This window comes from Syngnathus acus, chromosome 15 (assembly GCF_901709675.1).
Source record: "Syngnathus acus chromosome 15, fSynAcu1.2, whole genome shotgun sequence".
Classification (NCBI taxonomy): domain Eukaryota; kingdom Metazoa; phylum Chordata; class Actinopteri; order Syngnathiformes; family Syngnathidae; genus Syngnathus; species Syngnathus acus.
The window spans coordinates 13,768,123-13,795,891 of record NC_051100.1 but is presented as its reverse complement, the minus strand read 5'-3'; the positions used below and the strand labels follow the sequence as shown (position 1 = coordinate 13,795,891).

General features: G+C 50.8%; 2 protein-coding genes across 6 annotated transcripts; one reads left to right on the top strand and one right to left on the bottom strand.

The window, feature by feature from the left end:
* nfkb2 (nuclear factor of kappa light polypeptide gene enhancer in B-cells 2 (p49/p100)) lies at positions 1-10,901 on the top strand. Of its 5 annotated transcripts, none has more exons than XM_037272110.1 (22): positions 1-329; positions 845-884; positions 980-1,049; positions 1,134-1,174; positions 1,249-1,347; positions 1,430-1,581; positions 1,671-1,942; positions 2,024-2,128; positions 2,257-2,342; positions 2,415-2,553; positions 3,337-3,453; positions 3,519-3,683; positions 3,803-3,947; positions 4,019-4,133; positions 7,347-7,554; positions 7,686-7,855; positions 8,029-8,131; positions 8,193-8,350; positions 8,413-8,476; positions 8,938-9,107; positions 9,170-9,299; positions 10,636-10,901. In XM_037272110.1, the coding sequence occupies exons 2-22, from the start codon at positions 846-848 to the stop codon at positions 10,704-10,706; spliced, it is 2,619 nt and encodes an 872-aa protein (XP_037128005.1). In that variant the 5' UTR covers positions 1-329; position 845; the 3' UTR covers positions 10,707-10,901. The 5 variants fall into 5 exon arrangements, with proteins under 5 accessions (XP_037128005.1, XP_037128006.1, XP_037128003.1 ...); XM_037272111.1 differs by having other exon boundaries at positions 840-884; XM_037272108.1 differs by having other exon boundaries at positions 840-884; positions 974-1,049.
* Positions 10,473-27,519, bottom strand: LOC119134881 (PH and SEC7 domain-containing protein 1-like). Its single transcript, XM_037272071.1, has 19 exons — positions 26,910-27,519; positions 24,019-26,102; positions 23,777-23,885; positions 22,016-22,227; positions 21,491-21,648; positions 20,510-20,720; positions 19,790-19,989; positions 19,475-19,642; positions 19,327-19,407; positions 18,769-18,881; positions 18,640-18,698; positions 18,477-18,566; positions 16,963-17,006; positions 16,677-16,849; positions 14,574-14,644; positions 13,984-14,141; positions 13,712-13,856; positions 13,486-13,629; positions 10,473-11,334 (listed from the first exon to the last, which is right to left on the bottom strand). The coding sequence occupies exons 2-19, from the start codon at positions 25,960-25,962 to the stop codon at positions 11,065-11,067; spliced, it is 4,350 nt and encodes a 1,449-aa protein (XP_037127966.1). The 5' UTR covers positions 25,963-26,102; positions 26,910-27,519; the 3' UTR covers positions 10,473-11,064.
* Positions 27,520-27,769: the final 250 nt, after the last annotated feature.

The window sequence follows — 27,769 nt, the reverse complement described above, 5'->3', positions numbered from 1 at the left end:
GTCCGCCTGCGGTGGTGAGCGCGAACAGAGCTTCCTTTCAAAACAAGAGTTTGATTGTATAGAACAACTTCGAAGCTTCGTCGTGCGAAATCTTCGCTCTAAATCAACTTTGGAGTTTCTTTTAGGGAAGCTTGTCACTGACTCGCGAACAAGAGAACGCTGTTACCTTCTTGTGCTCGAACAGATGAGATGAATGCAAACACTTTGACCACAAAACGCTTGTTTTGAAAGTTCACACGGGAAGTACATCTGTTTTTTTGTCGTGTTGTGTTTTCGATTTGTTGACACTTGGGGCGATTTGGAGTATCAACAACTACTCGCAAAAGCAGGTAAAATCGTTTTTTTTAATTCTCATCCTCATTACTTTTGATTGGTCAACATAATAATAAGAATATATGATCATTCACTTAATAACTTTTCGGATGGACAAACGCACTCACTTGTCAAAAGCTGTCAATAATATGCTGAGAGCTCAGATATTACCCGAAAAAAGGAATCGGGCTACACGGAAAGTTGACCTTGGGTGAGAGAGATTGGTCGCACGACAATGTTGACCTCAGATAGAATTACGAATCCGTCACTCGTCAGTCAGGGCACGTTTAAGCAAACGACAGACTGGTCTCAAGTCAACCTTGGGAGATTTGGGGGCAAATTGGTCTCCAGTCACTATCATGTCACATGTAGACAAACGCAAGTGCGGAAGGACAGGAGGGAAGATGATAAATGATGATAAAGAAAAATAATGGGGGTTTTCCTAATGTGACCATGCCGGGAAGCAAAGGAGTCATGTGAAAGTCAAACTTGTTTTTTTTCTTCTCTCTCACACGCGCACAAACAAGCACAGGATGACGGAAACTCAGTTGATCAACGGCTACGACAACGATGTGAGTTTTTTTTTTAACTAAAATTGGTCACCATTGAATAGAGCGTTGCTAATGGCGTGCGACTGATGTGCTCGTGCGGGCTGGCTCAGTTACAGTTTAATTTGACGCCCTATGAATACATTCCTCCTGTGGACGTGAAGACTGAAGCGTACGTACCTGAGACAGGTAATCTCGTCTCACAGTGCTGACGTCGTCAACATCACGCACGTGCAGCTACGCTAACTTTCCATGCATGTCTTTGTTTTTCAGCGCATGGCCCGTATGTCCAAATCATCGAAGAGCCCAAACAGGTGAGCAACGAACCAGCAAGCAATCCGATGATGAACGCCGTTCTTGGCATCTTTTTGTTTTTGTGTCTTGCCAGCGGGGATTTCGCTTTCGTTACGAGTGCGAGGGTCCTTCGCACGGAGGCCTGCCAGGAGCCTCCAGCGAGAAGAACAGAAGGACGTACCCCACCGTCAAGGTTCCCTCCGTGCCACCAACATCCTCGATGGCTTTGGTTGACATCTTGTTTGCTCGACTTCTTGTGCGTGTGTCCTACTCAGATCAACAACTACGTAGGTCACGCGCGTGTGGAGGTCCAGTTGGTGACTCACACGGACCCGCCGCATGTGCACGCTCACAGCCTGGTGGGACGCCACTGCAACGAGAACGGGACATGCACCCTGGACGTGGGACCCAACGACCTGACCGCCTCGTCAGTATCGTTCCCATCTTCGTCGGCGTTATCTTGATCCTCTTTTTCGCCCTTGACGTCTTGGTCATCTTTGACATTTTTGGTGGCAGTTTCAGCAACCTGGGCATCCTCCATGTGACCAAGAAAGGTGTGGTGGAGGTTCTTACGCGTCGGCTGCGAGAGGAACGGCGTCGGTGTCGGGGAGGTTCGGCCCACCTGACTGCGGCCGAGGAGAGCGCCCTGAGCAAGGACGCCAAGGAGCTGTCCAAGATAGTGGACCTCAACATCGTTAGACTCAAGTTCACCGCCTTCCTGAAGGACAGCAACGGAGGATTCACGCGAGCGCTCAAGGCTGTGGTGTCCAACCCCATCTACGACAGCAGTGGGGCCCGCGCGCCGCACCACGTCGCACTGCACCCTCCTCTTCCTCAGCCATTCACTCCTCCCTTTTTCTTCCTGCCAGAATCTCCCAACGCGTCCAACCTGAAGATCTCCCGCATCGACAAGACATGCGGATCCGTGCTCGGAGGAGACGAGATCTTCCTCCTGTGTGACAAAGTCCAAAAAGGTGCCGATGCTTCGTACTGTTGTGGCTAATTGAGCGAGGTTCCTCATTTGTTAGTCTGGTGGCGACGAGTCGAGCCGCACAGCTCGCTGCGCTTTTGTGAGCTCGTTCTCACATGCTTTGTGCCTTAGACGACATTGAGATCCGCTTTTACGAGGACGAGGATGGCGGCTGGGAGGCTTTCGGAGACTTTGCTCCAACAGACGTCCACAAACAGGTGAGTCAAACGAGAGTGGCACACTCGCCCGGCCAGCGCCGGCATGACCCCGGTTCTGCCTTGCCTCCTCAGTACGCCATCGTGTTCAAGACGCCACCGTACCACACCGCAGAGCTCGAGCGGCCCGTCACTGTCTTCTTGCAACTCAAGAGGAAGAAGGCGGGAGACTGCAGTGACCCCAAACACTTCACATACATACCCCACGTTCAAGGTCAGTGTCTTCATTTTGCTTCCTCGCTACCAAACATGCGAAGTCCAAAGATGGAGGCTTTGGCCTGGTACACAGCAAAGGATTTTTCATACCTGTTTTCACATCGGGTACCCCGAGCTGAGGTTATACGGTCTGCTTGGTTCACACCAGAGCGTAAATGCAAAGAGCCGGGCTGCTCGGTGGTGCACTGATTAGCACGTCTGCCTCACAGTTCGGAGGGTGAGGGTTCGATTCCACCTCCGGCCCTCCCTGTGATGAGTTTCCATGTTCTCCCTGTGCCTGCGTGGGTTTCCTCCGGGAACTCCGGTTTCCTCCCACATCCCAAAAACATGCATGGTTAGCTGATTGAGCACTCCAAATTGCCCGTAGGTGTGAATGCGAGTGCATATGGTTGTTCGTCTCTGTGTGCCCTGAGATTGGCTGGCAACCAGTTCAGGGTGTCCCCCGCCTACTGCCCGATGACTGCTGGGATAGGCTCCAGCACGCCCGCGTCCCCCGTGGGGACAAGTGGTACAGAAAATGGATGGATGGAAATGCAAAGAGCATCCCATTTGGCTCTGCCAAGTCAGCCATCAGGGGAAGCGGTTGCAAGAAGCCCAGCAACAAGCCAGGTCGCCCCGCCCGTAGCATCCTGCGGCATTTTTGAATCAAAGTTGGGCTTCGGCTACCGTCCGTGACCTGCTGCGGCTCCTTCCCTTTGATTGCTTTGGAAGTGGCCACCTTGGCTTTTCATCTCGAATTGTTGGATACATTTAAAATCAAATGTTCCGGGATCTCCTTCAGACAAAGAGGAGGTGCTGAAGAAGAAACAAAAGCCCCTCCCCCACTATGAGCCCTGGCGAGGAGGCGGCGAACGAGGAGGAGGAGCTGGCGGCGGCTTTGGGGGCGCCACAGGTGAAGGTGAGGCCAATGCAAACAACCGATGCTAAAAGCAAAAGCTAACCATTAGGATTTGTCTCTCTAAGGTTTTCACTTCAGCCAACACATGAATGGCGCGGCGGGGGGTGGTGGAGTTTTCTATTCGGGGAGCATCGTTGGCTTTGGAGGAAGAGGAGCACACATGGCGGGCTCTGCCCCCCAGCACGGACAGCTGTCAGTCGTTGGTAGGACACCCCGCTGCGCATTCACAGGTCATCATGTTTTCCATCACCTGTCAACTCCTTCAAGTTCTATTTTTACTGAGCGCTCGACACCAGTCCGAGAGCATTTTCCAATAGACGCCCTGACCTCAGACACGTCTCGTCCGCAGCCGCCGCCGCCTTCCAGGCCAGAGCATCTGGCGCCACTTGTCGCGCGCGTGAAGCCCTCCTGCGGTACTGCATGAGTGGCGACACTCGCTTCCTTCTGCGGCCACATGGATGCCTATGTGCCACGCCAGACGCCAGCGGAGACACGTCAGTAAGAACTTACGCCCCCGCCGGCTGGCTGCTTCCTTTTTGACATGCCGCCTTTTTTCCTTGTGCAGTCCCCTACACCTGGCGGTCATCCATCAGCAGACGGCCGTCGCCTGCCAGCTGATTGACACCTTTCTTAGCAACGGGCAGGGACACCTTCTCGATGTGGCCAACCACCTGCGGCAGGTGGGTCATACAAGGATGAGAATTTTCCGCGGATTTCCGTGTTTTTTTCCGTCGAAAGTCATTTTCGTGAATCGTGTAAATCTGTTGAGATTTTTTTTTTTATATATGGGGGGGTATGGAAGCGGCCGGGCAACGTTAGCCTCGGCGACTCGCGAGCATTTGCCCGCCGCGACGGCATCTTTTGGCACATCTCAAGGCAAAATTTGTTAATCTGTGAGTACGGAAATCGGCTTGCCTCTGTAAACCTAACTCACTGGCAGCAGTGATGCGACAACATCCGCCTTATTTTCGGCAGCATTTTGGCACTACTTTCGTCACATCATTTCTACTTGTTAACTTAACTTATGCGGCGAACTAGTGTTTTTACACCGCCACAATGTAAATTTGCGATTGGGTTTTCATCACTTGTAGACAATTATTTAGTTAGATAGATCTAGGGCAGGGGTGGGCAAACGTTTTGACTCGCGGGCCGAACTGGGTTCTAAATTTGGACCGGAGGGCCGAACCAGGAGCAGATGGACGTAGTGTTTGTGTGAAGTAATATAAGCGACCTGTAAAGGTCATTGCATAAAAGATTTTGGCCTTTAGTAGGTAGTAAAGCATGGATATTCCAAACAAGTTTTTTGAAAACAAATGCATTTATTAAGAGCATTAAAAAAAAATCACTAAAAAACTGCTATCAGTGATTCTCATAAAATACGACACTATTATTATGAATAACAGTCTCCATCACTTCAGTGCCTGCAGGTCAGATTAATGAAAAATGTTTATTTTATGAGATCACATCAAACAGCAAACATTCTGACCAAATATATCATCTTGAAGAATCGGTGAAAGCATACATCCAAATAAAGTAATCAAAACGGCAACACGGTGAGTGGTATCTGAACATCAGAGCAGAGTTTTAACTCACAAACACCTGGTAACAGAGGTGAGGAAACGGGAAACACTTCCTTAAAGTAAGCCTTAAGAACTTTACAGGTTAAGATTAGTCGCAAACAGGTGGTGCATCAATGTCCTTGAGCATCCTGCATTGTTTGAAAATGAGAATGGTCGCTAGTTTCAATCCCTGCTATGTGTACAAATCATATTCAAAATGCATTTTTTTACAACAAACTTGAGAGCCTCCCCTTCATTTTCAGTGGGAACAGTGTTGTTGGTCTCCCTTTTTTGCTAGTGCATCATAGTCTGGAGTAAAATTTGTTGTGGCAATTCTTAGGAGAGATCCGTTTACCTCGATCTGTGACGGGTTGATGTGGCTGAACGTCACGTCGCGTACGTCGAGCCAAATTGGCCACTCTTTTAACATTCGGCACTCACTTCTTTTCTTCGGGCCACTCATTTTAATGGAAGGATTCCAGGGGAAGGTTTGTGGGTGGCTTTAGCGTAAAACTGTATCTGAAAGCTCAGCGAGCGAATTACAAGAATGCTGTCGTCACAGCCCACGCTCTAAATTCGGGACTGATACAAATAGAGCGCGAGTGCGCCATGTCCGTACTACTGAGTACGTACGTACACGCACTTGTGAGTGTGCACCGAGCTTTCTGACACGGCTTCCGGTAGTAAATGCGCAGGCGAGCGGTTCCCCATCTACTGGGGAAACGCAGTCATTGCAGGCAAAATGACAAAAAAAAAAGTTTCATAATACAATTAATTCAGGGTTGGCGGGCCGGATTAAACGGTCCCGTGGGCCGGATGTGGCCCGCGGGCCGTAGTTTGCCCACCCCTGATCTAGGGCCTACTCACCAAAGGTTTTTACCAGCATGAGGATCGGGCCAGGGAAATAGACAAGCCGAACGGGATCAAGAACTGCTTCAGATGGGCATGGCTTGAGAGCAGCGCCATTGTACAACTCGGAACACAGTCCGTAACCACGTGCCTGACGGAACATATCCGTAAAGTAGATGTCCCGGGGAAGGTTTTGTGTATTTTCTGTCAAGCTATGATCAGCTATGGAGGTCGCGGCACTAGGAACATTAAGGAGCACATCGAAACAAAAAAACACAAAGGTACTTTTTTACTTTTACAAGCATGTGGGTTTAGAAAGTAACATGATGTTACATGTAAGCTAATGTTACGCTATTGTCATATTGTCATATCGTTAAAGAATAAATCTTCAATGATATATATGTATATGTATATATGTGTGTATATATATATGTCAGTCAGAGTCAGCTTTATTGTCAATGCCTTCATGCTAAGACATGTTAGGGGTGTAAATCGCGGGTTTTGTCACGATACGATATCATATCGATACAAAGAATCACGATACGATATTTGCCGATATCTTAAAGCCTGCTGTGATTCATTCACGATACATCACGATATAGTGCTCCACGATCGATATTTTTCATTTTTTTTTTAAATAAAAAATATAGAACAATATCCTGATTTATAACAATTCATTCGCAAAATCAACAAGGTACTGCAAACTCTTTATTTAGGAAATTACAAGAGTATTGTAGTATACAAAGTGCTTATTTTAACACTGAACTTTATCAAATTCCTATATTTTTTCTCATATAAGTAAAGAAAAATGAATATTCTTTCTTCTTTTGTAATACCATTGACTTTAAAGTGCATTACTGAACTATTTATTTACAATAATGTTAATTGTCCGTTGAGCCATCTTTTCTTTGGAATCCAAAGTGCTTCCAAACGAATGACTTGAAGCCCAAAGGGGAGCGAATTTCCTCGTCTTCTTGGACACTAGCCATAGCACCAGCCCAGGAGCCGCGTAGTTGTCGGCTCCCCTTTCACGTGCCTGCTCTGCTCACAACACAACACGCCGCGTACAGCTCCCGGAAAGAGGAAGCAAGCAACAATGAACTGGATTTCAAAATAAAGTCGCGTCTAATGTCCGAGGTCAAACACGGCGATATAAATCGATGTTTACGTTTAGCATCGATGCCAATAAATCGTAGAGCATTATATCGATTAATCGATGTGTATCGATGAATCGTTACACCCCTAATATATACACACACACACACATATATATATACTATATCTCATCGGCCCCCCCAGACCCCCGCTACTTTTCAGTGTTTTTTCACATTTGCCATTCTCATCCCTGGTCATATGACTTCCATGAACTGACAAAATAACCAAACTGTTGACAGGCAAACTAAATCACGTGACTGAAGGTACAGGCTGCTTGGGTGACGCCAACGGCATCACCTATGTCACACGTGCATGTGATTTGATATTCAGACTCCACTGCACCTGGCGGTGGTGACACGTCAAGCATGCGTGGTGGAGGCCCTGATGAAGGCGGGGGTGGACCCTGGCCTGCGGGACAAAGATGGGCGCTGCCCGCTGCACCTTGCAGCGCTGGGCGGCGACATAGCCACGCTACGTGCCGCACTGTCCAACCTGGGCCAAGCACATGCCCACCTCTTGATCACAGCCGATTACCATGGTGAGCGGGCGAAGACGCGGTCGTGAAACGGGTTCTCGCCAAGTGCACGCCATTTTCACACGCGTCACGTGCAGTCACGTCCCTTTCATGTAAATTTGAGTGCCATCGTCCCCCGGTCCGGTCTCATTCAGGTTTGGCCCCACTTCACCTGGCGGTTCGTCGCGACGGTCATCGGTGTTTACGGCTGCTGGTGGAGAGTGGCGCTAAGGTGGACGCGCCCGAGCTGAAGGGCGGACACACTGCTCTGCACATGGCCGTGGAGCAAAACCTCCTCAAGGTTGCCTGCACGCTGGTCACCGAGGTAGCGCATCTACGCCGTCTGTCGCCAGCGCGTCCTTTTAGGTGCAGCCCTCCCGGGTTCGGTCATCACAGTGACACCGTTTCAGTCTGGCCACCTGATAGCGAGCGTGGCCGTCAGAGGACTTTTCTTGATGCTGGTTCAGCCGACAGGCCTCGCCTGTTTTCTTGTCGCAGTTGAAGGCGGACGTGAACGCTCACACTTTTGGAGGAAACACGCCGCTTCATCTGGCCGCTGCCGCACACGCGCACACGCTGTGCTCCGTGCTGCTCGCTGCCGGTACGCATGCACTGACACCCGCCCGCCTGCACACACAGTCACCAACTGGGTTTGCGCACAGGTGCGGACAAAGACGCGGAGAATGACGAGCCGCTGGTCTTAAGTTCCTCTGACGAGGACGAGGAGGTGGTGGGGACCGAAGCATCCTCGCAGCCAAAGGGCTGCCGCAAGAGGCGAACGGGCGGTCACACACCGCTGGACCTGACCACGTGTCAGAAGGTAGTGAAAACGCCGAGTTGTCCCCTATAGAGTCAAAGCGTGGCCATGCGATGTTGCCACAGGTCAGGAAGCTGCTGATGTCTGCGTCGGCGTGGCAGGCCGCCGAGAAGAGCCAAGGCAAAGCAGGTTGGTCTCAGGCCTCGTCACCTGCTGTTGTGTGGTCCAACGCGCGTCCTGCTGTCGTTGCGTGGCATTGGTGTCTTTCCCCCCATGAGTCGTTCACATTCTCCTGTCATCGTGCGTCATTTACGCTGAGAAATGTCATCACCTAATTTGCATTTCACGCATCCTTTTTGATGTTGCCTCATTTGCACTTCAGCAGGTATTGTCGTTCCTTTCATTGTTTTCCTGACGTCATCGTTCACATTTGTTAGATGTCGTGCTTCATCACTTTGTCGGCACACGTCATCGTATGTTGTAACCACACACCTTGCGTCATTCGCGACTTGGCGCGCGCCTTCCGTCATTCAGGACGTGTTGTTCCGCGTCGTTCATGGTACGTCGTCACCTGTCAAGCCTTTGATGTGTGTGCCGTTGCTTTCCGAGTAAAAGGCGCGCATGTTTTTTTTGCGGTGGTGACACCGTAGATGGGGAGCATTGGCACGTCGACGCCTGTACGCTTCGTGACCTGGAGGAGGTGCTGAGCGACGCTGGTGTTCCATGGAACAAATTGGCCGACAGACTGGGGATGATGACGCTGGCTCACCTCTACCGGGATAGCCCCGCCCCCTACCACAGCCTCCTGCAACACTACCAGGTCAGAATAGCACACGCCGGCTAGCTTGGTCATCGTCGTCATCACCCTGTCCTTATCTTCAGCTGGGCGGTGGTCCCGTGGAAGACGTGCTGGAGGCCTTGGAATCACTGGGCGTCCATGACGGCGTCCGCTTGCTGCGCCGCCACCACCACGGCACCGACGTGCGCGCACCGCAAGACAAACTCAGACAAGGTGCTTCGCTACGCTACACACTGAGGAACACATCAGACGGGCTAGCCAGCGCGCAACGGATGTTGCAACTTCGGTCGTGTGTGGCGCTCAACAATTCCCATTCATCTGCAATAAGACAAAAACATCCAAACAAAAGGTGGAATTCAAATTTCAACAGAAATCCGCGGTTTCAAACTCAGGTCCTACAGGGTGGCTTTTGGCGGTTTCCGCTCCTGCGACATGCCCAGTTGAAATGACTGGGATCGTCATCGGGCTTCTTCCTTCATTCGAAACATGCTGAATTGGGTGTGCGAGCAGGAGCCAGCCTCGGATAACATGCGGGAAAGTAGCCCGAGACCCGAGTTTGAAGCATTTGCCCTACATTGTCAAAGCTCAATCGACAACACTACTTGATGCACAAATTCAGCAGCGCTCACACAACAAAAGGCTCTGAAACGAGTCTCACTCTCGAGGAATGTTTCCTCCTTTTGTTGGCGATTCGAGCAGCCAGCTCACTACTTTTCTCCTCGTCGCATATCAGGTGACAGCTGTACACGTCGTGGTGAAGTGGCGCATTAAGATCTCCGATTATTTATTATGCACCTCTTCGTCACGCTTTAAGATTGGCCGGTGATGTCAAAGATTGCAGAAACTCCCAAGCCGATCTGACCACCCGAGTAGATCCGGTGTAGGTACTGCAGCCCGGGGATCCCACCTCCTCGCACTTGCTACTGGGCTCATCGAGCGTGTCGATGGGAGCAAATTAGGAACCCTTTGGTCCCTTCTTTGTCTGTTGTTGTTCTTTTCTTCTTCCTCTACCTGTCCATTTGAACCTGCCTGCTTGGCAAGTTGGCAAAGTGAGTGTCGTGGTGTCCTCGCCACACTTGTCACCGTCCTCACGTTGATGACCGGAAAGTGGAAGTCGGCTTTGACTTTTCAAAATAAGAGCTGCGGTCTGCGCGATAGTGTCCCATTCTACAAGAGCGAAATAAATTTATAAACTGCATGTTTTAGAGGTACAGGGATGTTTAGCTAGTGTTGAGTTTTCTGCATTGTAAAAAAAACATTTAGCGCTTAAACATAGACAACTAAGATTGTTTCAGGCCAAGATTGGCAAACGGGAGGCTGATGTAGTGCCCCTCAAAGGCCATTGTGGGCAGCGCAATAAATCAATGAATCATGACACACAAACGCTTCTTCAGCTTCTGTTATTGCTCACCAATGTTTGTTGTGTTTTGTGGCAGCATCTCCATTCTTTACATGTGAGATAGAACAGCTGCGAGTTATAAACGTGCTCGTTGAGCTCATATTTCTGACGATATTGATGAAGCGTGTTTGTTGTCTTTGGCCCAATCAGAATCGACGGTGGACAGCGGCTTTGGCAGTCAGCTAGTAGAAGACGAGCGGCCGCCTGCGGCCAAGCACTGAGTGGCAGACGAGTCGCCAAAATCACGACGACATGGCTGTGAAAAATAAAACATTCGGAATATTTCTCCAATCCCCGTTGAGATGGAAAGCGTTTTGTTTTGAGTGTCAATGTGAAAAATACATTTCATGCTTGACATAAATATTGCTGACATTCACATTTGTTTGAAGATGATCAATAAAGATATCTGGAAGCTCTGCACGTATGCTGATGTACACGTTCCGTTGGTGACGGTGTGGATTTATCCCATCGCCATGACAACGGCGCCCCGTCTGTTGTCGTGGCAACAGCATGACAAGGGGGGGTGCTTCCGCTACTCGTGTCGTCCTTTTTCTCACGATGCTTTGCTGCAGGCGCGCCTCACGGCGCCCCTTCCTGTCTGGGCGCCAATTTGCAAGCGTGCGGCGGTGACGTGTTCTTCGTTTCGCTTTCTTCGCCGCCGCAGAGCAAACGCGTGGAGCTGACGCGAGTCTTCTCCTTGCCGCCCGCTTCCTGAGGCAGCGAGGGGCCCGAGTGCGCCCTCTGCGGGCTCCCGTCCTGAAAGAGTCGCGCCTCGAAGGTCGCAAAGTCCTCGTCGCAGGCGGACATCTTGGCGCGGAGCAGCATTGCGTATGTGCCGTAACGCGTTTTCTGTGAGGGGAAAAGACATCACGTGACGAGGCCTTGCTTTGGGAATGAACAAAGGGCTATTTTGTCATTGCCTACAATTGTTAAAGGAGCTTGCACATCCGAGTTTAGCCCTTTTTTGGTGCGGCCTGGGCGTATACGTATCTCACTTGCTGAAACAGCTCTGCTGAAAACATGGTTTTTCGCATTGATAGTAATAGCACACCTTCTTGACTTTGGCAAGTTAAAGGCACTTGTTGCTTGACGGGATAACAAACGTCTTCATGCCAGCTGCCCAGATGGACCTCTGCGGACACCAACGCTTAAACCATGCCAACCAGCATTCGAGCCATGACGCTCCATCTTGAGACGACGTTCACAAGGGTAAAGACGTGCGACGCTTGCACAAGTGATGGATGGCGGGCGGGCTATCACGCGAGTGCCCTTGGGCTCCCGGAGCCCTCCGTGGTATTGCGATAGCATCACAGTGTTCTCTCCGGCGGCATTACCACTGAAGACAGCTTGAGTGACAAGGACGGAAAAAGAGGCCCCAACAGATTTTGTTCTTAGAAGCATTTGTTCTCATCGGAACAACAATTGAAATACCGTAATTTTCGGACTATAAGTCGCGTTTTTTTTTTTCATAGTTTGGGTGGGGGGGCGACTTATACTGAGGAGCGACTTACATGTGAATTTATTTCAAAACTTTTCAAAAAAAAAAAAAAAGTGAAACCGCGATAAATGAACCGCGATGAAGCAAGGGATTACTGTAATTTGAATTTCAAGTGACGTCAGCAGCGCGGCGTGGCACGGCGGTTGTTTACAAAAAGGACAAAGATTGATCACGGGATGACGAAGATGACGAAGGGCCCCACGTACTACCGGCATCATTAGCGGCTTTCTTTGTAAGTGACACGGAGGATGAAGAGTTTGAAGGATTAAATGATTTGGAGTGACACAGAAGGTTTGAAAAACTATTATGGCTTTTACGCACGCCCGGTCCTACTCTATGGAGCTCTCTTTAACCTCCGTGGATGGAAGTCTGGGGTCGGCGCTCGGCCGGGTGGCTGTCCGGGGACGGTGGATCGGGCTCGGACATGGCTTTTACGCACGCCCGGTCCTACTCGACGGAGCTCTCTTTCACCTCCGTGGATGGAAGTCGGGGGCCGGTGCTCGGCCGGGTGGCTGTCCAGGGACGGTGGATGGGGCTCGGACATGGCTTTTACGCACGCCCGGTCCTATGCTATGGAGCTCTCTTCCACCTCCGTGGCTGAAAGTGCCACCTCCGGGGATAGAAGTCCACGCCGCCACACGCCTGGAAGTCGATGCCGGTGCTTGTGGCCGTGTGGCGGTTAACTATTTATGTTATAGTTATTTGATATATTTTATTTCGTGTAGCAACTTGTATATGTTTTTATCGTTACAGTTCAGTAGTTGTTGGTTCGTTGAACTCTTGTTTTGTTAAATAAAGAGCCGTTTACCAAACCCACGTCTTTCCTTGTACTTTGTTAACGCTACAATATAGTTATATACTAGATCTGTGGAATAACGACGAGGCTGACGTCAGGGCACACGCGCGGCGTTGTTGACAAAGGACGAGGAATTTGATCGATGGATTTAATGATTTAGAGTGATACAGATGGTTTGATATTATTGCTTATATAATAGTTATTTGATATATAATTTATATATCGTTATATGGGCCTGTGGAATATTTTGAAGTGCAGGCGCCGTCAGCGGCGCGCACCCATTGTTGACAAAGGACGATCGATGGATTTAATGAATTGGAGTGACACCAGTGATGGTTTTATAAACGTGTTATTTATGTAATCGTTTTTTGAATAACTCTGAATGTTACGTCAGGCCCGTTCTCAGCTCTTCGTTTGTGTTTATGTCACGTTAGCATACCTATCGTTTAGCCTGTTGTTGCTCGTTCATGTCTGTTCTTGGTGTTGGATTTTGTCGAATAAATTTCCCCCAAAATACGACTTATACTCCGGAGCGACTTATATGTTTTTTTTCACGTTATTGTGCATTTTATGGCTAATGCGACCTATATTCTGGAGCGACTTTTAGTCCGAAAAATAGTCGTGTCCGTAAGAATGATTTTCAAAGGCTCTCAAGTGAGTTACGTCTCTACCGCGATGAAAAGGAAACGCGAGGCCCGTCCCCTACCTCAAATTCCAAATACTCTTGTTGCGCTTTCCGCTCGTCCAACTCACGACCTTTAACGTTGTGGGCCGGCGCGGTGCCAGCCAGCTCGTCCAGCTCAGAGGACGCCGCCCGGTAGCGAGCTTCGTGAGACGCCGCCTGCTCTTCCTGATACACAAAACAAAGTGTCATCCACGGCTGGCCCCCTTCGGTTGTCACATGCCACCCGAAAAGTATGCTTGCGTGCGACCTGTGACAGCGTGGTGGTGGATCCGGGCAGCAGGGGGCGAGCAAAGCGCTTTTGCGAGCCGACGGCAGGCGGGAAGGGCGGAGCCGAAAACATGGCTGCCACCACGTTGATGCGGGTGATCCACGAGCGCATGTCCTCGCACGACCTAATGGGAGAGAGGCGCAGGCAGGCCTTAGCGAGGCTGGCAGGCAGCCCTTTCTTGAGTTGGCCTCCCATGTGCCAGACCAGGTGACCTCTTCTGCAAGGGCAGCTCAGGGTGGCGGCTCCCTTACGGCGCTTGCATGAGGAAGACCCTCCAGTCAGCGGTGCGCAGGTAGAAGACGTTGGGCCGCTTTGCGTAGTCGGCGGCTCTCATGGCCAGCGCGTGATGCACCGAAACACAGTTCTTGGCATCGTCCTCCGTCAGCCGGCGCTCGCCGCCATACTCCTCCTGCCGATTGATTGCACAGATGTTAGCGCACACAATTAATACTAACAGAGCTCATTCATCTGGCTGTTCTCTTGAGCCTATCCTGGCCGATTTTAGGCCAGAGGTATGCAACCGGTTGCAGCTGGTGACAATTTGAAGTCTTCAAAAGAAGCTCAGCTTGCATGTTTGGAAGGGCGGGCGCAAATGGGACGGGAGCGCCCGGCGAGAAGCCTCGCCTCACATGGCAGGAAGGCCGCAGCCCAGATCAGAGCGTGCGCGCGACCTCGGCACTGGGAGTCCATCAAGAAGGAGCCCCCGCTACTTCAACAATACCAAGGAAGCGACACGGACCAAAAACCAAGAATGGGACTGATTGATTGGAAGAATATTGCAGGGCTGCAGCCACATGGTGGCGAGCGCAAGAGGGCGCTCTACCTTTTTTTCCTTACCTACCTTCTGGAGGTACAGCACGCCACCCTTCAGCGTGGCGTAAAAGGACTTCCAGCCTCGCTTGCCCCGCGCCGCTGCCACACAACAAAAGTTAGACGTGACGCCCCCTGGCTTGCTTGAACTTCGAACTCGACAACCTTCAACACTCCAAAACACATCTGCAGCCACAACAGCCTTTTTACTAGGGTGACCAGATGTCCGGCTTTGTGCGGGACAGTCACGCATTTTTATTACTTTTCACACGTCCTGCAAATTGAGACGTTGTTATTGACAGTCAGTTATAATCTGGCATTATCAAATTGAGGGTGGGGCGGGCTGTTCGATAATGTCAATCAAACTGGGACGCGCGCCCACAATGCAAATCAGGTCAGAGTCAGAACGACAGGATGAGACATGGAGGACAGCACAACTACAATGACCAAGAAGTGGAGATGCGGCTACAATTCAGACTGGGAAACTACTATCTATCCCTGGGTTAAACCAGTGAAAGGGGAGTCTGGTAACGTTTTTTTGTGAAGTGTGCTTGAGTCATTTTTCCGTCACACGCGGAGGTGAATATGACGTGAGACGACGCGGACAATGTCAGACTCACAGAAAATGTATCGCTCAAAAGGAGGCTTCCCAGTCTATCATTCCTGCTAAAACCCAAACAAGATTCAAACGCAGATAAGGTAACGGCAGCTGAGCTAGCTAGGGTTTACCACACGGTAAAACATTATTTTATGTAGTGACTTTAGCTGGCATTGTCCAGTAAATCCAGATAATATTCAAATACATATCTTTTGTTTAGTTAATCTATGTGATTTGGAGCTGAGTGAGTTTTAGTTTGTACAGATTGTGCTCAGTGACCTTGTAGGTCATTTTAATAGTTTTGTTGTAGCCTATGTTGTACTTGAATATATGGGTCATTATTGTTGTTCTAGTAGAGCAAACACTTAAATGTGGTGTTTAGAGTTGTGCTAGGGCAGGGGTGCCCAAACCTTTTCAGCTCGCGAGCTACTTTTGAAATGACCAAGTCACAAAGATCTACCCACTAAAAAAATATATAATTATATATATATATATATATATATGTCATCGTGAAAAAAAAGTCCTACTCCCATTCCCTATGAAAGTGATACTTCTTACTATGGCCAGCTGCCCCACTCATTTTTATACCCTTTCTTAAGTTTAAGAGAAAAAACAGGGTTCTGACTTCTGACAATTGGAGGGAACTCGCGAGCTAGCGTGTTTGTGTTGTGTTGTTAGCGCCGTTGTTTGTACACGCGTCAAGTGCGAAAAAAAATAAAAACATTTTAATATCACGCGATCGACCAATAGTGGCTTGGCGATTGACCGGTCGATCGCGATCGACGTATTGGGCACCCCTGAGCTAGGGTTCTGTTGTTACTCTCAGTTGTTGGAGAAAAGGCACTTGTTTTTGTTTCCTCCTGACCTGTTTTGATGTGTATTTCTGTTTGTTTTTTTTTCTTATTTTGCGTCGTGACTTTAGCTGGCATTGTCCAGTAAATGCAGATAATTTTCAAATGCATTTCTTTTGTGTAGTTAATCTATGTGATTCTGAGCTGAGTTTTATTTTGTACTCTATGTTCTCCTTGAATATGTGGGTCAGTGTTGTTGTTCTAATAGAACAAACACTTTTATTGTGGTGTTTGGAGTTGTGCTGGGTTTATGATGTTGCTCTCAGTTGTTAAACTGCAATATAATTGTAGCCTTGATTGTCTGTTCTGTTTAATTGCAGGTGTGTGTTAACTTGAGAGGCACTATGAAATTGCATGAAAGAATGACTGTTGCTGACTGACTGTTTTCTCACATGAGAAAACTTGGGAAAGTTGCATTTAAATGAGATATATTTAAGTTTTTGTTTGCAGGTTATTCTGTACTACTGAATCAACCAAATGGCAAATCATAGTAATGTTTTAAGCAAAGGGGCAGAATAGAAATGTTTATGTTTTCAAAAGTTCTATTAGACTACCTTGATGCATTGGTATCGCACATTGTCCCACACACACATAGGCTTTGTCCCCCATCTGGTGAATTGGGATCTGGTCACTCTACTTTTGACATGACAGCATATATTGTGTGTAGAACGCGACACGCGCATACTTCTCTTCCCGTCCGCGTCTGCGTGGACTTTGCGCACCAGGAAGCCGCACTTGTAGAGCCGGCTGTCGGGCCGCCGGGCCACGCCCCTCCCTGCTCGCTTCAGGGTGCGGGAGGCAGAGTCCGTCCGACCGTCGGCCAAGTCCCACGTGGACGTTTGCAGCTCATCGTCGTCGCTGGAGAAACAGAGAGAATAACCACATGGAGGTAAATGCCTCACCCCCTCCCCTCTGTGTGTGAGCTGTGCGCGTGTGACTGTGTGGGTGAGAGCTCGCGTTGAGGAACTCACATGGTCCACTGGAGTTTGTCGTTCTTGATGGACGCGTACAACGACTGCAAAGAAACGCACGGCACGGCACATGAGTTAGCTTCGCATCGGCCAGCAGTCAGCAAAAGAAGTGCCCCATATGGAAGGAGTGCAGCGGAAGCGGGATGTCTTGCGAACGGCGCACCAAGCGAGCGGGAAGCACATCTGTCGCGAGCTTGACAAAAACGTCCCCTGCGTAGTTCGCATGTGGTCCTCATGTTCAAGGTGCGTTTTCCTTTGTTCAAGACTTTTCATTGTACGGAGATTGCAAATGCGCACTTGTCCGCATGTGCCCCGACATCAACTTGTGTTTGGCCATCGTGCGTCCGGATGCAAGATCAGGGCTGCCCGAGTCGGGTCCCGGAGAGCCCCCCATCGACCCGGCCTGTTTTGGGTGCATCCCGAATGAGACTCACCTGGGACACATCGTCAGGTAATTCATCACACACCTAACACAGGCCCGCTCGGGGCTCCCGACCAAGAGCGGACTTGGGCACCTCTGCTCTCAACGTGCCCTGCGATTGCTCTCGCTTGCTCCCTTCCTCACCTCTACCTTGTCCTTCTCGTCAGTCTTGTGCTTCTTGGTCTTGTGCTGGGTGCTTCTGGGTGCCTCGTCCTGCGTTTGTCCCAGCAGATCGGGGAAGGCGAGCGGCTTGAGCCAGCGACAGCGCGGCGTCCTGGAGCGCCGGAACGACTGACGGTCTCTGGGATCGCGATTGCTCCGCACCCAACCCGACGAGCGCGAACGCAGACGGCTCGTCGACTGGATGCTATTGACGCCGATCATGTTACTGCAGCTCCCGCCGAATGATAAAAGAGATAAACCTTTCACGCAGTAAATGGCGACACGTGGTGCGGCACTCCGGCAGTGGGACAACGAGGTCGCTCTCTGGCGGGCCAACGAAGGCGGTGCCCTTGAGGTGCTTAGATGGCAATGTCGCCCCCTGATTTTAGGGCCCGTGTGAAGGTGGGGAGGGGGTGCTGAGGTGGGTGTGGTCACATGTGGTCAACGAAGCAACAGCCGCCTTCCTCCTTTGTCCCCGCTGCAGTTCCTTCAATGGGCGGTGCCTGTCGGGATGCGGACTCAGCAAAGGAGAGCGCAAAATGCGTGTGTCCTCCCTTCCTCACGTCTTCCACCTGCAGGAAAACACTCTTCTGCCTCTTCTCCCTCTGGCGCTGGTACTGGAGTGACGACGCAAGCCGCTCACTCGCCACTCACTCGCTCGCTCCCTCACTCACTCTCCCCTCACTTGCTCCCTTGCTCTACCCTAGCTCGCTCGCCCCTCACTTTCACTCCGCTCGCTCAGCCGGCTCTCATTGCGGCCAATAAGGACGCACGGAAGACAGCCGTGGCCTGCCCCCTCGCTGTCAATCACGCATAATGTCGTCCTAAATATTGCAGTGGGCCCTTGTAAACGCACACGTGCTCTTGCTAAGACGACGTCTTTCTTTCTGCAACACATTCACTCACACACTCAGAGCGAGAGTGTTGTTACCTTCAGCATATCTCTGGGAAAGTCTTTTCCATCGTTCAGACCTTGCAGGTTGGAGATGAACTGAGCGCAGGACATCCTCTTGCCGACATTCTGCACGTAGGCACGCAGGCACGCAGGGGTCGGTAACAATGCAACGCAAGCACAAGCTGTCAGTCCCACTCACGTTTCCGTGGAGATCCACATTCAACAGGATCAGTGCACAAGTCAGCATGTGGACGCCGTCTAAGAACACGTGCGGCGTGTAAGGCTGCGTCGTGCGGGAGGGCGCGTGCGCACGCATCGCGGCACGCACCTTGGGAGGCGTGGCTGCGTGCGTTACAGGTGACGTATCTTCTGGAAAAGTGAGCCAGGACACGCTCTCGCTCCTGACTTTCTCCAGTCAGGGTCAACTTGCCCAGGAAGGTTCTGGAACGATCATGACATCAGCGTGATGTTTGGTGGTGGCTTGACATTGGAGTCCAATTCCTTCCGTCGCCATGCTTACAACTCAAAACAAGAGCATCTCAAATAATCTTTTCCCATTGAAAAGAATGGAAATGAGGTGAATCAAAAACAAAAAGCAATGTACTTGTAATATTGTACTTGAGCAAAACGTACGGTTTGAAAGAGAAAGAAAAAGAATGACACTGTAATTGTCACATGGGTGACAGAACAGAAGCGCATCCGTGCAACCTTTGAAAATGATCATTGTTGATCAAGTCGGGCATCTCAGGCGAAAGATGCGTTTTGGACGTTTTGTCGGCGTCCGGGTGCTGCGAGGATCTCGGACATGTTTGCAGAAGCAGTCGATGACTTACTCGTGACGCGTACAAATTGCTGGCGCTCGCTCACAAGATTGTGTGCTGCCAACCTGAGGGCTTGCTCGATGGTGAGGCCCTGGAAGTCAAAGTTGCTGAGATATTCTTCTGCTACCATCCGACTGAACTCGTTACTGCCAAAACACGTGGACACGCGTTACGTCAGGGAGGGCAGGCACACACGGGCGCACGCAGACAGACTTCTTGCTGAGGTGCGAGGACACGTCAGACTTGCGGAAGCCTCGCAGCTGATGGAGGCGCCGGGCCAGGCATTTGGCAGCCTGCGGGTCTGCCTCGGCACTGTCACCCAGCGAGTCCCTGTCGTGGCTGCGGGGGCAACACGCCGAGCGCTCCGTCGCTGCAGGCTCCCTAAAACGGAAAGCGAGGATTTAGTCGTTTGTGTCATCCTGCGCTTCTTTAAAGGCATACATCCCTTCCTGTGCGCCCCTCATCACGTCTGATTCTCCAGCTAATGGCTCCAGACGACACACGTGGCGAATGGTGCTAGAGACTTACCCAGCAGCGCAGTGAGGCGCCGGTGCCGAGCTGGCTTGGCGGAAGCTGGCTTTGAGAATGGAGCGCCGCCCCGGCTCTTGCGCCTCTTCGATCCAGGTCGGAGCGTCTTCGGAGCCTCCTCGCGAGGAGGCAACGCCCGGTGCCGGCAAAGGGGCGAGACTCAGCTGGATGATGTTCTTGGCACTCTCGCAGATCCGACTCTGCGCACACACGGGAACCGCATGCAGATGACAGTCTCGCAAACAAACATTTGGCACTGCAAACTGTGCCTTGAGACATGATGATGGCCATCGGAAAGAAACAAGCGGCAGTCTCAAATGCAACCGTCAGAAGCCAACAACAGTCCTGGAGCACGGAAAAAAACTATCAGTCACAAATGACATTTCAAAAAACAACAGTAACTGTGATGAATAAAACAAACGGCAGCATAAAGAAGCCACGATAGTCCACAACAAAACAGCAAGAAATGAGGCAAAGCTGCTCGCAAAGAAACAACACACATACACACGCACACAAACACAAAACCAACAAAGCTGGGAGAGAAACAACACACTCACACAAACAAATACAAAACCAGCCGCATTAAAGAAAGAGGCCAAGAAATAAACCAACCAGAAACAAGTCGGCTACGAGTTGCTAAGCGAGTCCAGTCCAAAGAACACAACACAAGTGACAAAATGACATTTAGACGAGAGGCCCAAAGAGGCAAAGGATTTCTACCTGGATTTCTGGGGTGAGCGTGGGCAGGTCAAAGGCAAAGACGGACGTGGATCCCGAGGTGAGAAGGTCGACGCTGTCCAGGCTGCTGTAGGAGGTTCCTTTGGCTCGGTGGCCCTCCATGATACTTTCAAAACGGCGGCTGAAAGAGTCCAGGTGGCCGTCGTACGGCCGGCGGGCAGCCGCTACCGCCGGGCCGTTGGCCTCAGATGTCCTGAACAGGAAGATGGCATTGGCGCTGGACCGCTTGAGCTGCCGTGCCTGCGCCCGCCTGCCTCCCTGATGGTCGTTCCATCGCCATTCGTGGAGCGCCCAAAAGGCCTCAGGAGGCAATAGTCGTTTCTGGCCACACCCGCGCCAGGCTGAGAGGCCTCTGCGCTTTTGGGATTGCTCGTGGCCTCACTGCCTCAAGCGACCCGGGTCAGAAAGTTGCTCGGTCGCGTCATCCTCCCACCCCACCACGACATTCCAAGAATTTATAGCTCCCGTGGGTCACGCAAAAGTTCCTAGCTGGGCTGCAACGGATATCAGGGATGAGAACGGCAAATGAAAAAACCCACTGAAAAGTAGCCGGGGTCTGGGGGCTGCATGCTCCACTGGGCGGGGTCACAGGCCCCCCCAATGGGGGCCGCAGCGGGCCAGGGGCCGCAGGCCCCCCCCCCAATGGGTGCCGTAGTGGGCCAGGGGCCACAGGAGGGCCAGGGGCCCCTACGATCCTTATCTTTTTCCTCTAAAACTTTCGCCATGCTGGCTAAAACTTTTCTAATAAGGCAAATGAGTAGGCAAATGATGTGACGTTAAGTAGCACCAAAATGCTGCCGAAAATAAGGTGGCTGTTGTCGCAATACTGCTGCCAGCCGCTCTCCCCCCCCACAATAAAAATATTTTCTCAACGGATCTACACGATTCACGAAAATGATACTCCCGACGGAAAAAAACACGGAAGATTCTCATCCCTGGGATATGGTGGATATGACCTCTCACCCTTTCAGCAACATACTGAAGATGCCGTCGCGGCAAGGGGCGGGCTTCCGCCTCTCCACCGTGCCCTCATCGTCGTCCTCCTCGGTTGCCGTCGTCCCCCCCTCACTCCAGTACAACCGCCTCGGCCGATCCTCCTCAGCCAACTCCACCTGCATCACCTGCGTCAACACAACTGCCGTCATTGACATTATTCAATCCAAAACAAGGGATCAATACCCGTCAATGGTGGTGTTGGGGGGGTAGACAAAGCAAATCAAGCAGCCAACACTTGGTTCTGTTGCGTAAGCGTACAAAAGACATGACTCGCTGGAACAGCCTCTCAATTTTTTGAGTGTCCAAATGCTAACAAGTGCCGCTGAGTCAATATACCCTGTGTTCAGTGAAAGCGATGGGATCGCCACAGGGTGTATTTCTCCAAACGTGACCAATATCATTTGAGGCGCGTGTTTATGCGCTTTCAACTGTACATTCAAAGCACTGATCCTAAACAATCAAGTCATCAGAATGCTGAATTGATGACGTAACCTCATCCAGGTCGGTTTCTTTGTAGCAGCGCGGTGATACGTGATCCAGATCCGTCTTCGAGTATTTGACGCCGCGCAGTACCGCAGCCGTCTCGGAGGACAAGCCTCGGCGGTCGGAGGCAAGCGATTCCGCCTCCAACTGACACGGTGAAGACCTTTGACCCTGGACGGGACTGCGACCGGCTGGCTTGGCAGGGGCAGGACGAGGAGTGCCTGAATTCAGGACCAAGTACGGCGCAGATGAAATGCCACATCTTTTGGACATATGTTATGAAAATTGCACATACCATACTTTCCGGACTATAAGTCGCAGTCTTTTTCATGGTTTGGCCGGGGGTGGCGACTTATAATCAGGAGCGACTTATATGTGAAATTATGAACACATTATTACTTGATCATGAACACATTACTTACTTACTAGTACAGTCAAACCTCGGTTTTCGACCACAATCCGTTCCAGAAGGCGGTTTGAGAAGCGAATCGGTTGAATTCCGAATCTATTTTTCCCATTACAAATAATAGAAATAATTTTAATCCGTTCCAAGACAAAAAAAACCCGCCTTTTTTTAAGCATTTTTGCATTTGCGCATTTTTGTCCGATCGCGCAACTGCAGCGCACCGCCGACCGCGCAACCGTAGCGCGTCGCCGACCGCACAACTGCACCGCGCTGGTCCCATTATTGTGACAGAGCTGTCACTGGAATTTAGAAAATATTTTTAAAGTCTTGATGCACTTTCCAAAATTTAAGTGGACCTCAGTGAGCAGGGAGCTTAATTTGGTCCGATCGCGGAATCGCAGCGCGCCAGGCGCTCACTGTCGCATTGCTTTAGGAGCGTCTTTGTGTTTTAGGATGGTCTACTGCTCCCACTTGCTTTCTTTGGAGGCATGATTAGGGGTTAATACAATCCTCAAAGTAACGAAAATGCAATAACAACGGAGTCAGTCGGCATCCGGGCCGCGCGGTCGGGTTTTCTCGGATCCTCTCAGCTCATCTCGCGAGGTTCGACCTCCGAATCTTGATCGACAACCGAAGCAAAAAAATCTCCAAATTTGATGCACAATTTGTCTTCGCGGGCCACATACAATGATATGACGAGCCATATCTGGCCCTCGGGCCTTGAGTTTGACACCTGTGGTATAGTTGATCACGTCACGCTATTTTCACTTTAAACCGCATGAAGGCGCACTTGGTCTGTGGAATAATTGGAACCGCAACTGACGATGAGTCCGACGTCAGCGCCGCATGCACTTCCGGAGTCAGCAGCGGCGTTGTTTACAAGTGACACAGAGGACAAAAATCTTGATGGATTTAATGATTTGGAGTGACACGGACGGTTTGATAAACGTGTTATTTATGTTACAGTTATTTGAATAACTGTTAATATGTTACGTCAGGCACGTTCTCAGTTCCTCGTTAGTGTGTATGTAACATTAGCATACCGTATCGTTTAGCCTGTTGTTGCCTGTTCATGTCTGTACTTGGTGTTGGATTTTGTCAAATAAAGTTCTCCCAAAATGCGACTTGTACTCTGGTGCAACTTATATATGTTTTTTTCTCCTTTATGATGCATTTTATAGCTGCTGCGACTTGTCCATTGTCCAGAAAATACGATACTGTCGCCGTTAGGGAAAGTGAGAAGCTAGCGATAGCGCTGCTAAGCTCGAGCTAATTGGCTTCAAAGCTTTGCAGCTGACTTAAGCATCACACGGCAGGATGTAAATCCTACATGCTGGTCGTCAAGGCGATGACTTGTTCCTTACCCACTTTGCTGCAGCCTTCCCAGCTCTCTGCTCCAAACAGGAAGTTCCACTTGGCTTGGGTGATTTTCTGTGACCTTGAAGACGAACTCTCGGCCCAACTTGCGCCTGACTGCAGATTGAAAGGAGCCAACGTAAAAGTATTGCTCAACTAAGACAAGACATTCAAAGCTCAACTTGACGCTGTTGGATGTTTGTTTTTGCTGTTGCATGGCAGACATTAGCTCTGGCGCTTAACCCCCAACCTGGATCCCGGAGCCCGTATCGCAGGTGGAGCGGCACCCGCTTTCTGGAGACACGTTTCCTTCTCCCAAGATTCCCGTCAACTCTCCGGAGCTCAGAGCAACCTCGCTGAGATCCTGCAGATTTTCTTGTTGAGTCCCGGACAAAGAGCCAACCTCTGTGCAGCAATCCTTGTCTTCTGAGCGCTTCCTGAAACTCTCTTCTTTGAGTTTGAAGCATCTGGACTTGTCCTGACAGACTTGCAGTTTATATTGGTTCGGTCTGGTCCTTCCGAGTCCCTGCTGTGAGGAGGTTGAGGAGGAGGCCGCTTGCCAGGAGGCCGCAGCCCCTTGCCAGGAGCCTGCAGCTGCTTGCCAGGAGGGGAGTCTTGTGGAGGCTTCGGGGCTGCATGAGCCATCGCCGTGCCTCCGTTCTTGGTGGTGATGGAGCAGGTAGGGAAGGCCAACTGGTTGACTGGTGTTTGAATGACGCTCCTGGGGCGGGTGCAAAGTCACAGCTGAGCCCAATCCAGCTGAGATGTTTTCTAGATGGAGATGAAGTTTGGATTTGTCTGACGTCCGTTGTGGGTTGGCCTTGCTCTCCTGCAATCGCTCCAAGGAGAGGTCCTGACAAAGACTGGAATGCAGCTGGGGATTTGAAAGCAACGACTCTTCGAAACTCGGACTGTGTGACCTCAAGGACTCGGTTTGGGAAGGCGTTGGAGAGGGAGAGTGTCGTCCCCCAAAAACGTCAGCATGGGAAAACGGGGAGGGGCTTCTGGCACTGCTTACGGGACCCGCTCTGCCGCCTGGACCATCCGCGGCCCGTCCAGTTCTGCCGGAATTGTCCCCTGACCAAGATGACTGCTGGAGCCGCAGAGTGGGGCGAGAATGACCCCCAAACATTCGAGCTGCTGTGTGGGATGAGAACCCAGCGCGGGCGCAGAGACGATCAGACGCTGGGATTCCCGGCAACCCATTGTGACTAACGCTCCAGTCAAGGTCTCTGAGCTGAGCATCGGACGGCAAAGTGAGGGTCCCGTGGGGAAGGATGGGGGACCCCGCCCACGAGCGGCAGGTCGGCGACCTCGGGGGTCGCGGCACCGTTGTGTTGGAGCTGTCAATGCCGCCACCTACAAAGCGCCGCCTCAATTCCGGGGAGCCAAACTTCTCCAAGGCTTGGTGGGTGGTGTCTCGAGCGACCACATCTCTGTGTGGGAAAGAAGAGTCGGGTTTGCTCGAAGGGCGATGGTGAACGGGGCAGGGTTGAGTCTGTCTGAGCTGACTGCGAGCTCCCAACGGGTCACTCAGTCGCTTCCTGAGGTGGCTGGACAGAAAGTTCTCATCCCGCCTGGAGTCCCTTCGGCCGCCTGACATATGAACATTGGCTTTCTCAATATAGCCAAAGGTCACCATAGACGTCTTCATCTCCTGAGCGCCTGATACTCGGGCTTGGCGGTGGAAAGTCGGCGTTGAAGGCGCGGTCGAAGGCGCGGTCGAAGGCGTGGTCGAAGGCGTGGTCGTGCGGCCAAAGAGTGGCGGAGGGTCACTGAGCTTCCGCCTTACATAGGGGTTGACGTCCGGTGCTACTGAGCACCAATGTCCTTGACTGGTATTTGTGCGTGTCAGGACCTGAAGTAAGTCCTCAAACGTGTCCTCCTGGTGGAAGTGAGCAGAGGAATCCACAGCATCCGGCTGTTGGGGGCTGACCGAGTGTCTGGAGGACGAGCTTGAGGGAGGCGAGCCGTGCCGTATGCCCGTCACCCTGCGCCGGGTGCGTGGGGAATGATCTGGGCTTGGGTCGAGGCTGGAAAGGGCCGAGCTCCTTTGAGAAGGAGGGAGAACATCTGGACACTGAAGGATCAGGTGACCCCTTGCATCATCTCCCATCCCAGGAACTCTTCCTTCTTCCTCAGCCGCAGAGCGTACCTCGATGTACAGGTGCAGCACTTTTCCCAACTGGGACATTCTGACCACAAAATGTTTTCTCAAGAACTTGGTGATGTCTCCGGACCAACCGGTTGACAACAAAATGAATGCTAAACGTTTGGAAGAGGCTCTGGGCTGGAAGTGGAGCACCGGGAATATTCTGTTGTCATTTTGTCAAACTAGAGAACAAAAAGAAGACATGTTCTCATGAGAGAGGGAAGGACAAGATCACATCAGTAGTGACACAGCAGTTCTCCTCTTGTCGCTAACACTTGATTATCAGACCAAATCAAAGCTTTCCACGCGCATGCACACACGCACACGTACACACATGCGCACACACACACACACTCGCACACACACTCCATTTGATTGATCACAAATTCCTTTAAATTTGAGACAAATTGTGTGAAGATCCAAACTTACCGACTGCAAGTAAATGTACCCTTGAACTCCGCACTCAATTTACTTACACACTAGAACACTCAAACGCACATACATACACACACATCGACACACAGATAAGAAGAAGCTTAGTGCGACTTTAACAGAACACAAATAGAAGGCTAATAGGATTCCCTCACACACACACACACACACACAAACGCACACACACACATATATATATAAATACCTACACACACACACACACACACACACACACACACACACACACACACACACACACACACACACACACACACACACACACACACACACACACACACACACACACACACACACACACACACACACACACACACACACACACACACACACACACACACACACACACACACACACACACACACACACACACACACACACACACACACACACACACACACACACACACACACACACACACACACACACACACACACACACACACACACACACACACACACACACACACACACACACACACACAGAGCAGCAGATGAGATGGTGATGTTGCTGTGATGAGTGTGTAGCTGTTAGCTTACCTGCATGTCCTTTGATGTCATGTCCTCTGCGTTGCCACGGCAACATGGCAGGTCTTCCTCTTCTCTCACTTGTGGGCTCGCTCGGCTCCACCTCTTGCTCTTTATCAATCGGCTTGACCACGCCTCATTCTTCATCTGGACCACCTAGCAGCCAATCGTGTGACTCGCTGTCTGCCTCCGCGGCCGCTGAGTAACAGCCTGGACAGATGGTGCAAGGCAGCTTATCAACTGGCTGGGAGCAGAGGGCAACTCCTGAGCATTCCAGGAAGATGCATTTGCACGCCCCTGGCCACGCCCCCAAACCACCATGTCCAACTGTTCACTTCCTGCACATGGTTTGCTGTGTCCTTTCACAAGGTGGGGGCATCATCTCACACAGTCACCGAAGAGCCGCGCCAAACACTCAAGAGGCATTCACATATTTCACTTCTCATTTTCTAGCAAGTTGGAGGAGTGTTCACTGCTCAGCACGTTTGCCTCACTGTCCTGTTGTTCAGAGTTCGGAGCTCCTCTTCCACCTTTCTGTGTTCAGTCTGCCAGTTCTCCTTGTGCTGGAGTGAGATTTTTCCAGCCACTCCGCTTTCCTCACACGATAGCTTTGTTGCACAATCTAAATTGTCCAGAGGTCTTCATGTGGACTGCATGGAAGTGGTTGCTGAAACCTAACCCAAATTGCAGTTGAACAAGTTAACAGCACGAGAACAGCCCTAAATTCGATTAGAACATGGTCAAATGCAAGGTGTCCAACTTCAACAAAAAATATAGTACTATGACCTCCAAACTGGACAAGAACGGGGTTCAACGAGAGCACGTTCATTTTGTATAATACTATTTTACTTCCATAAAAATTGTTATATATA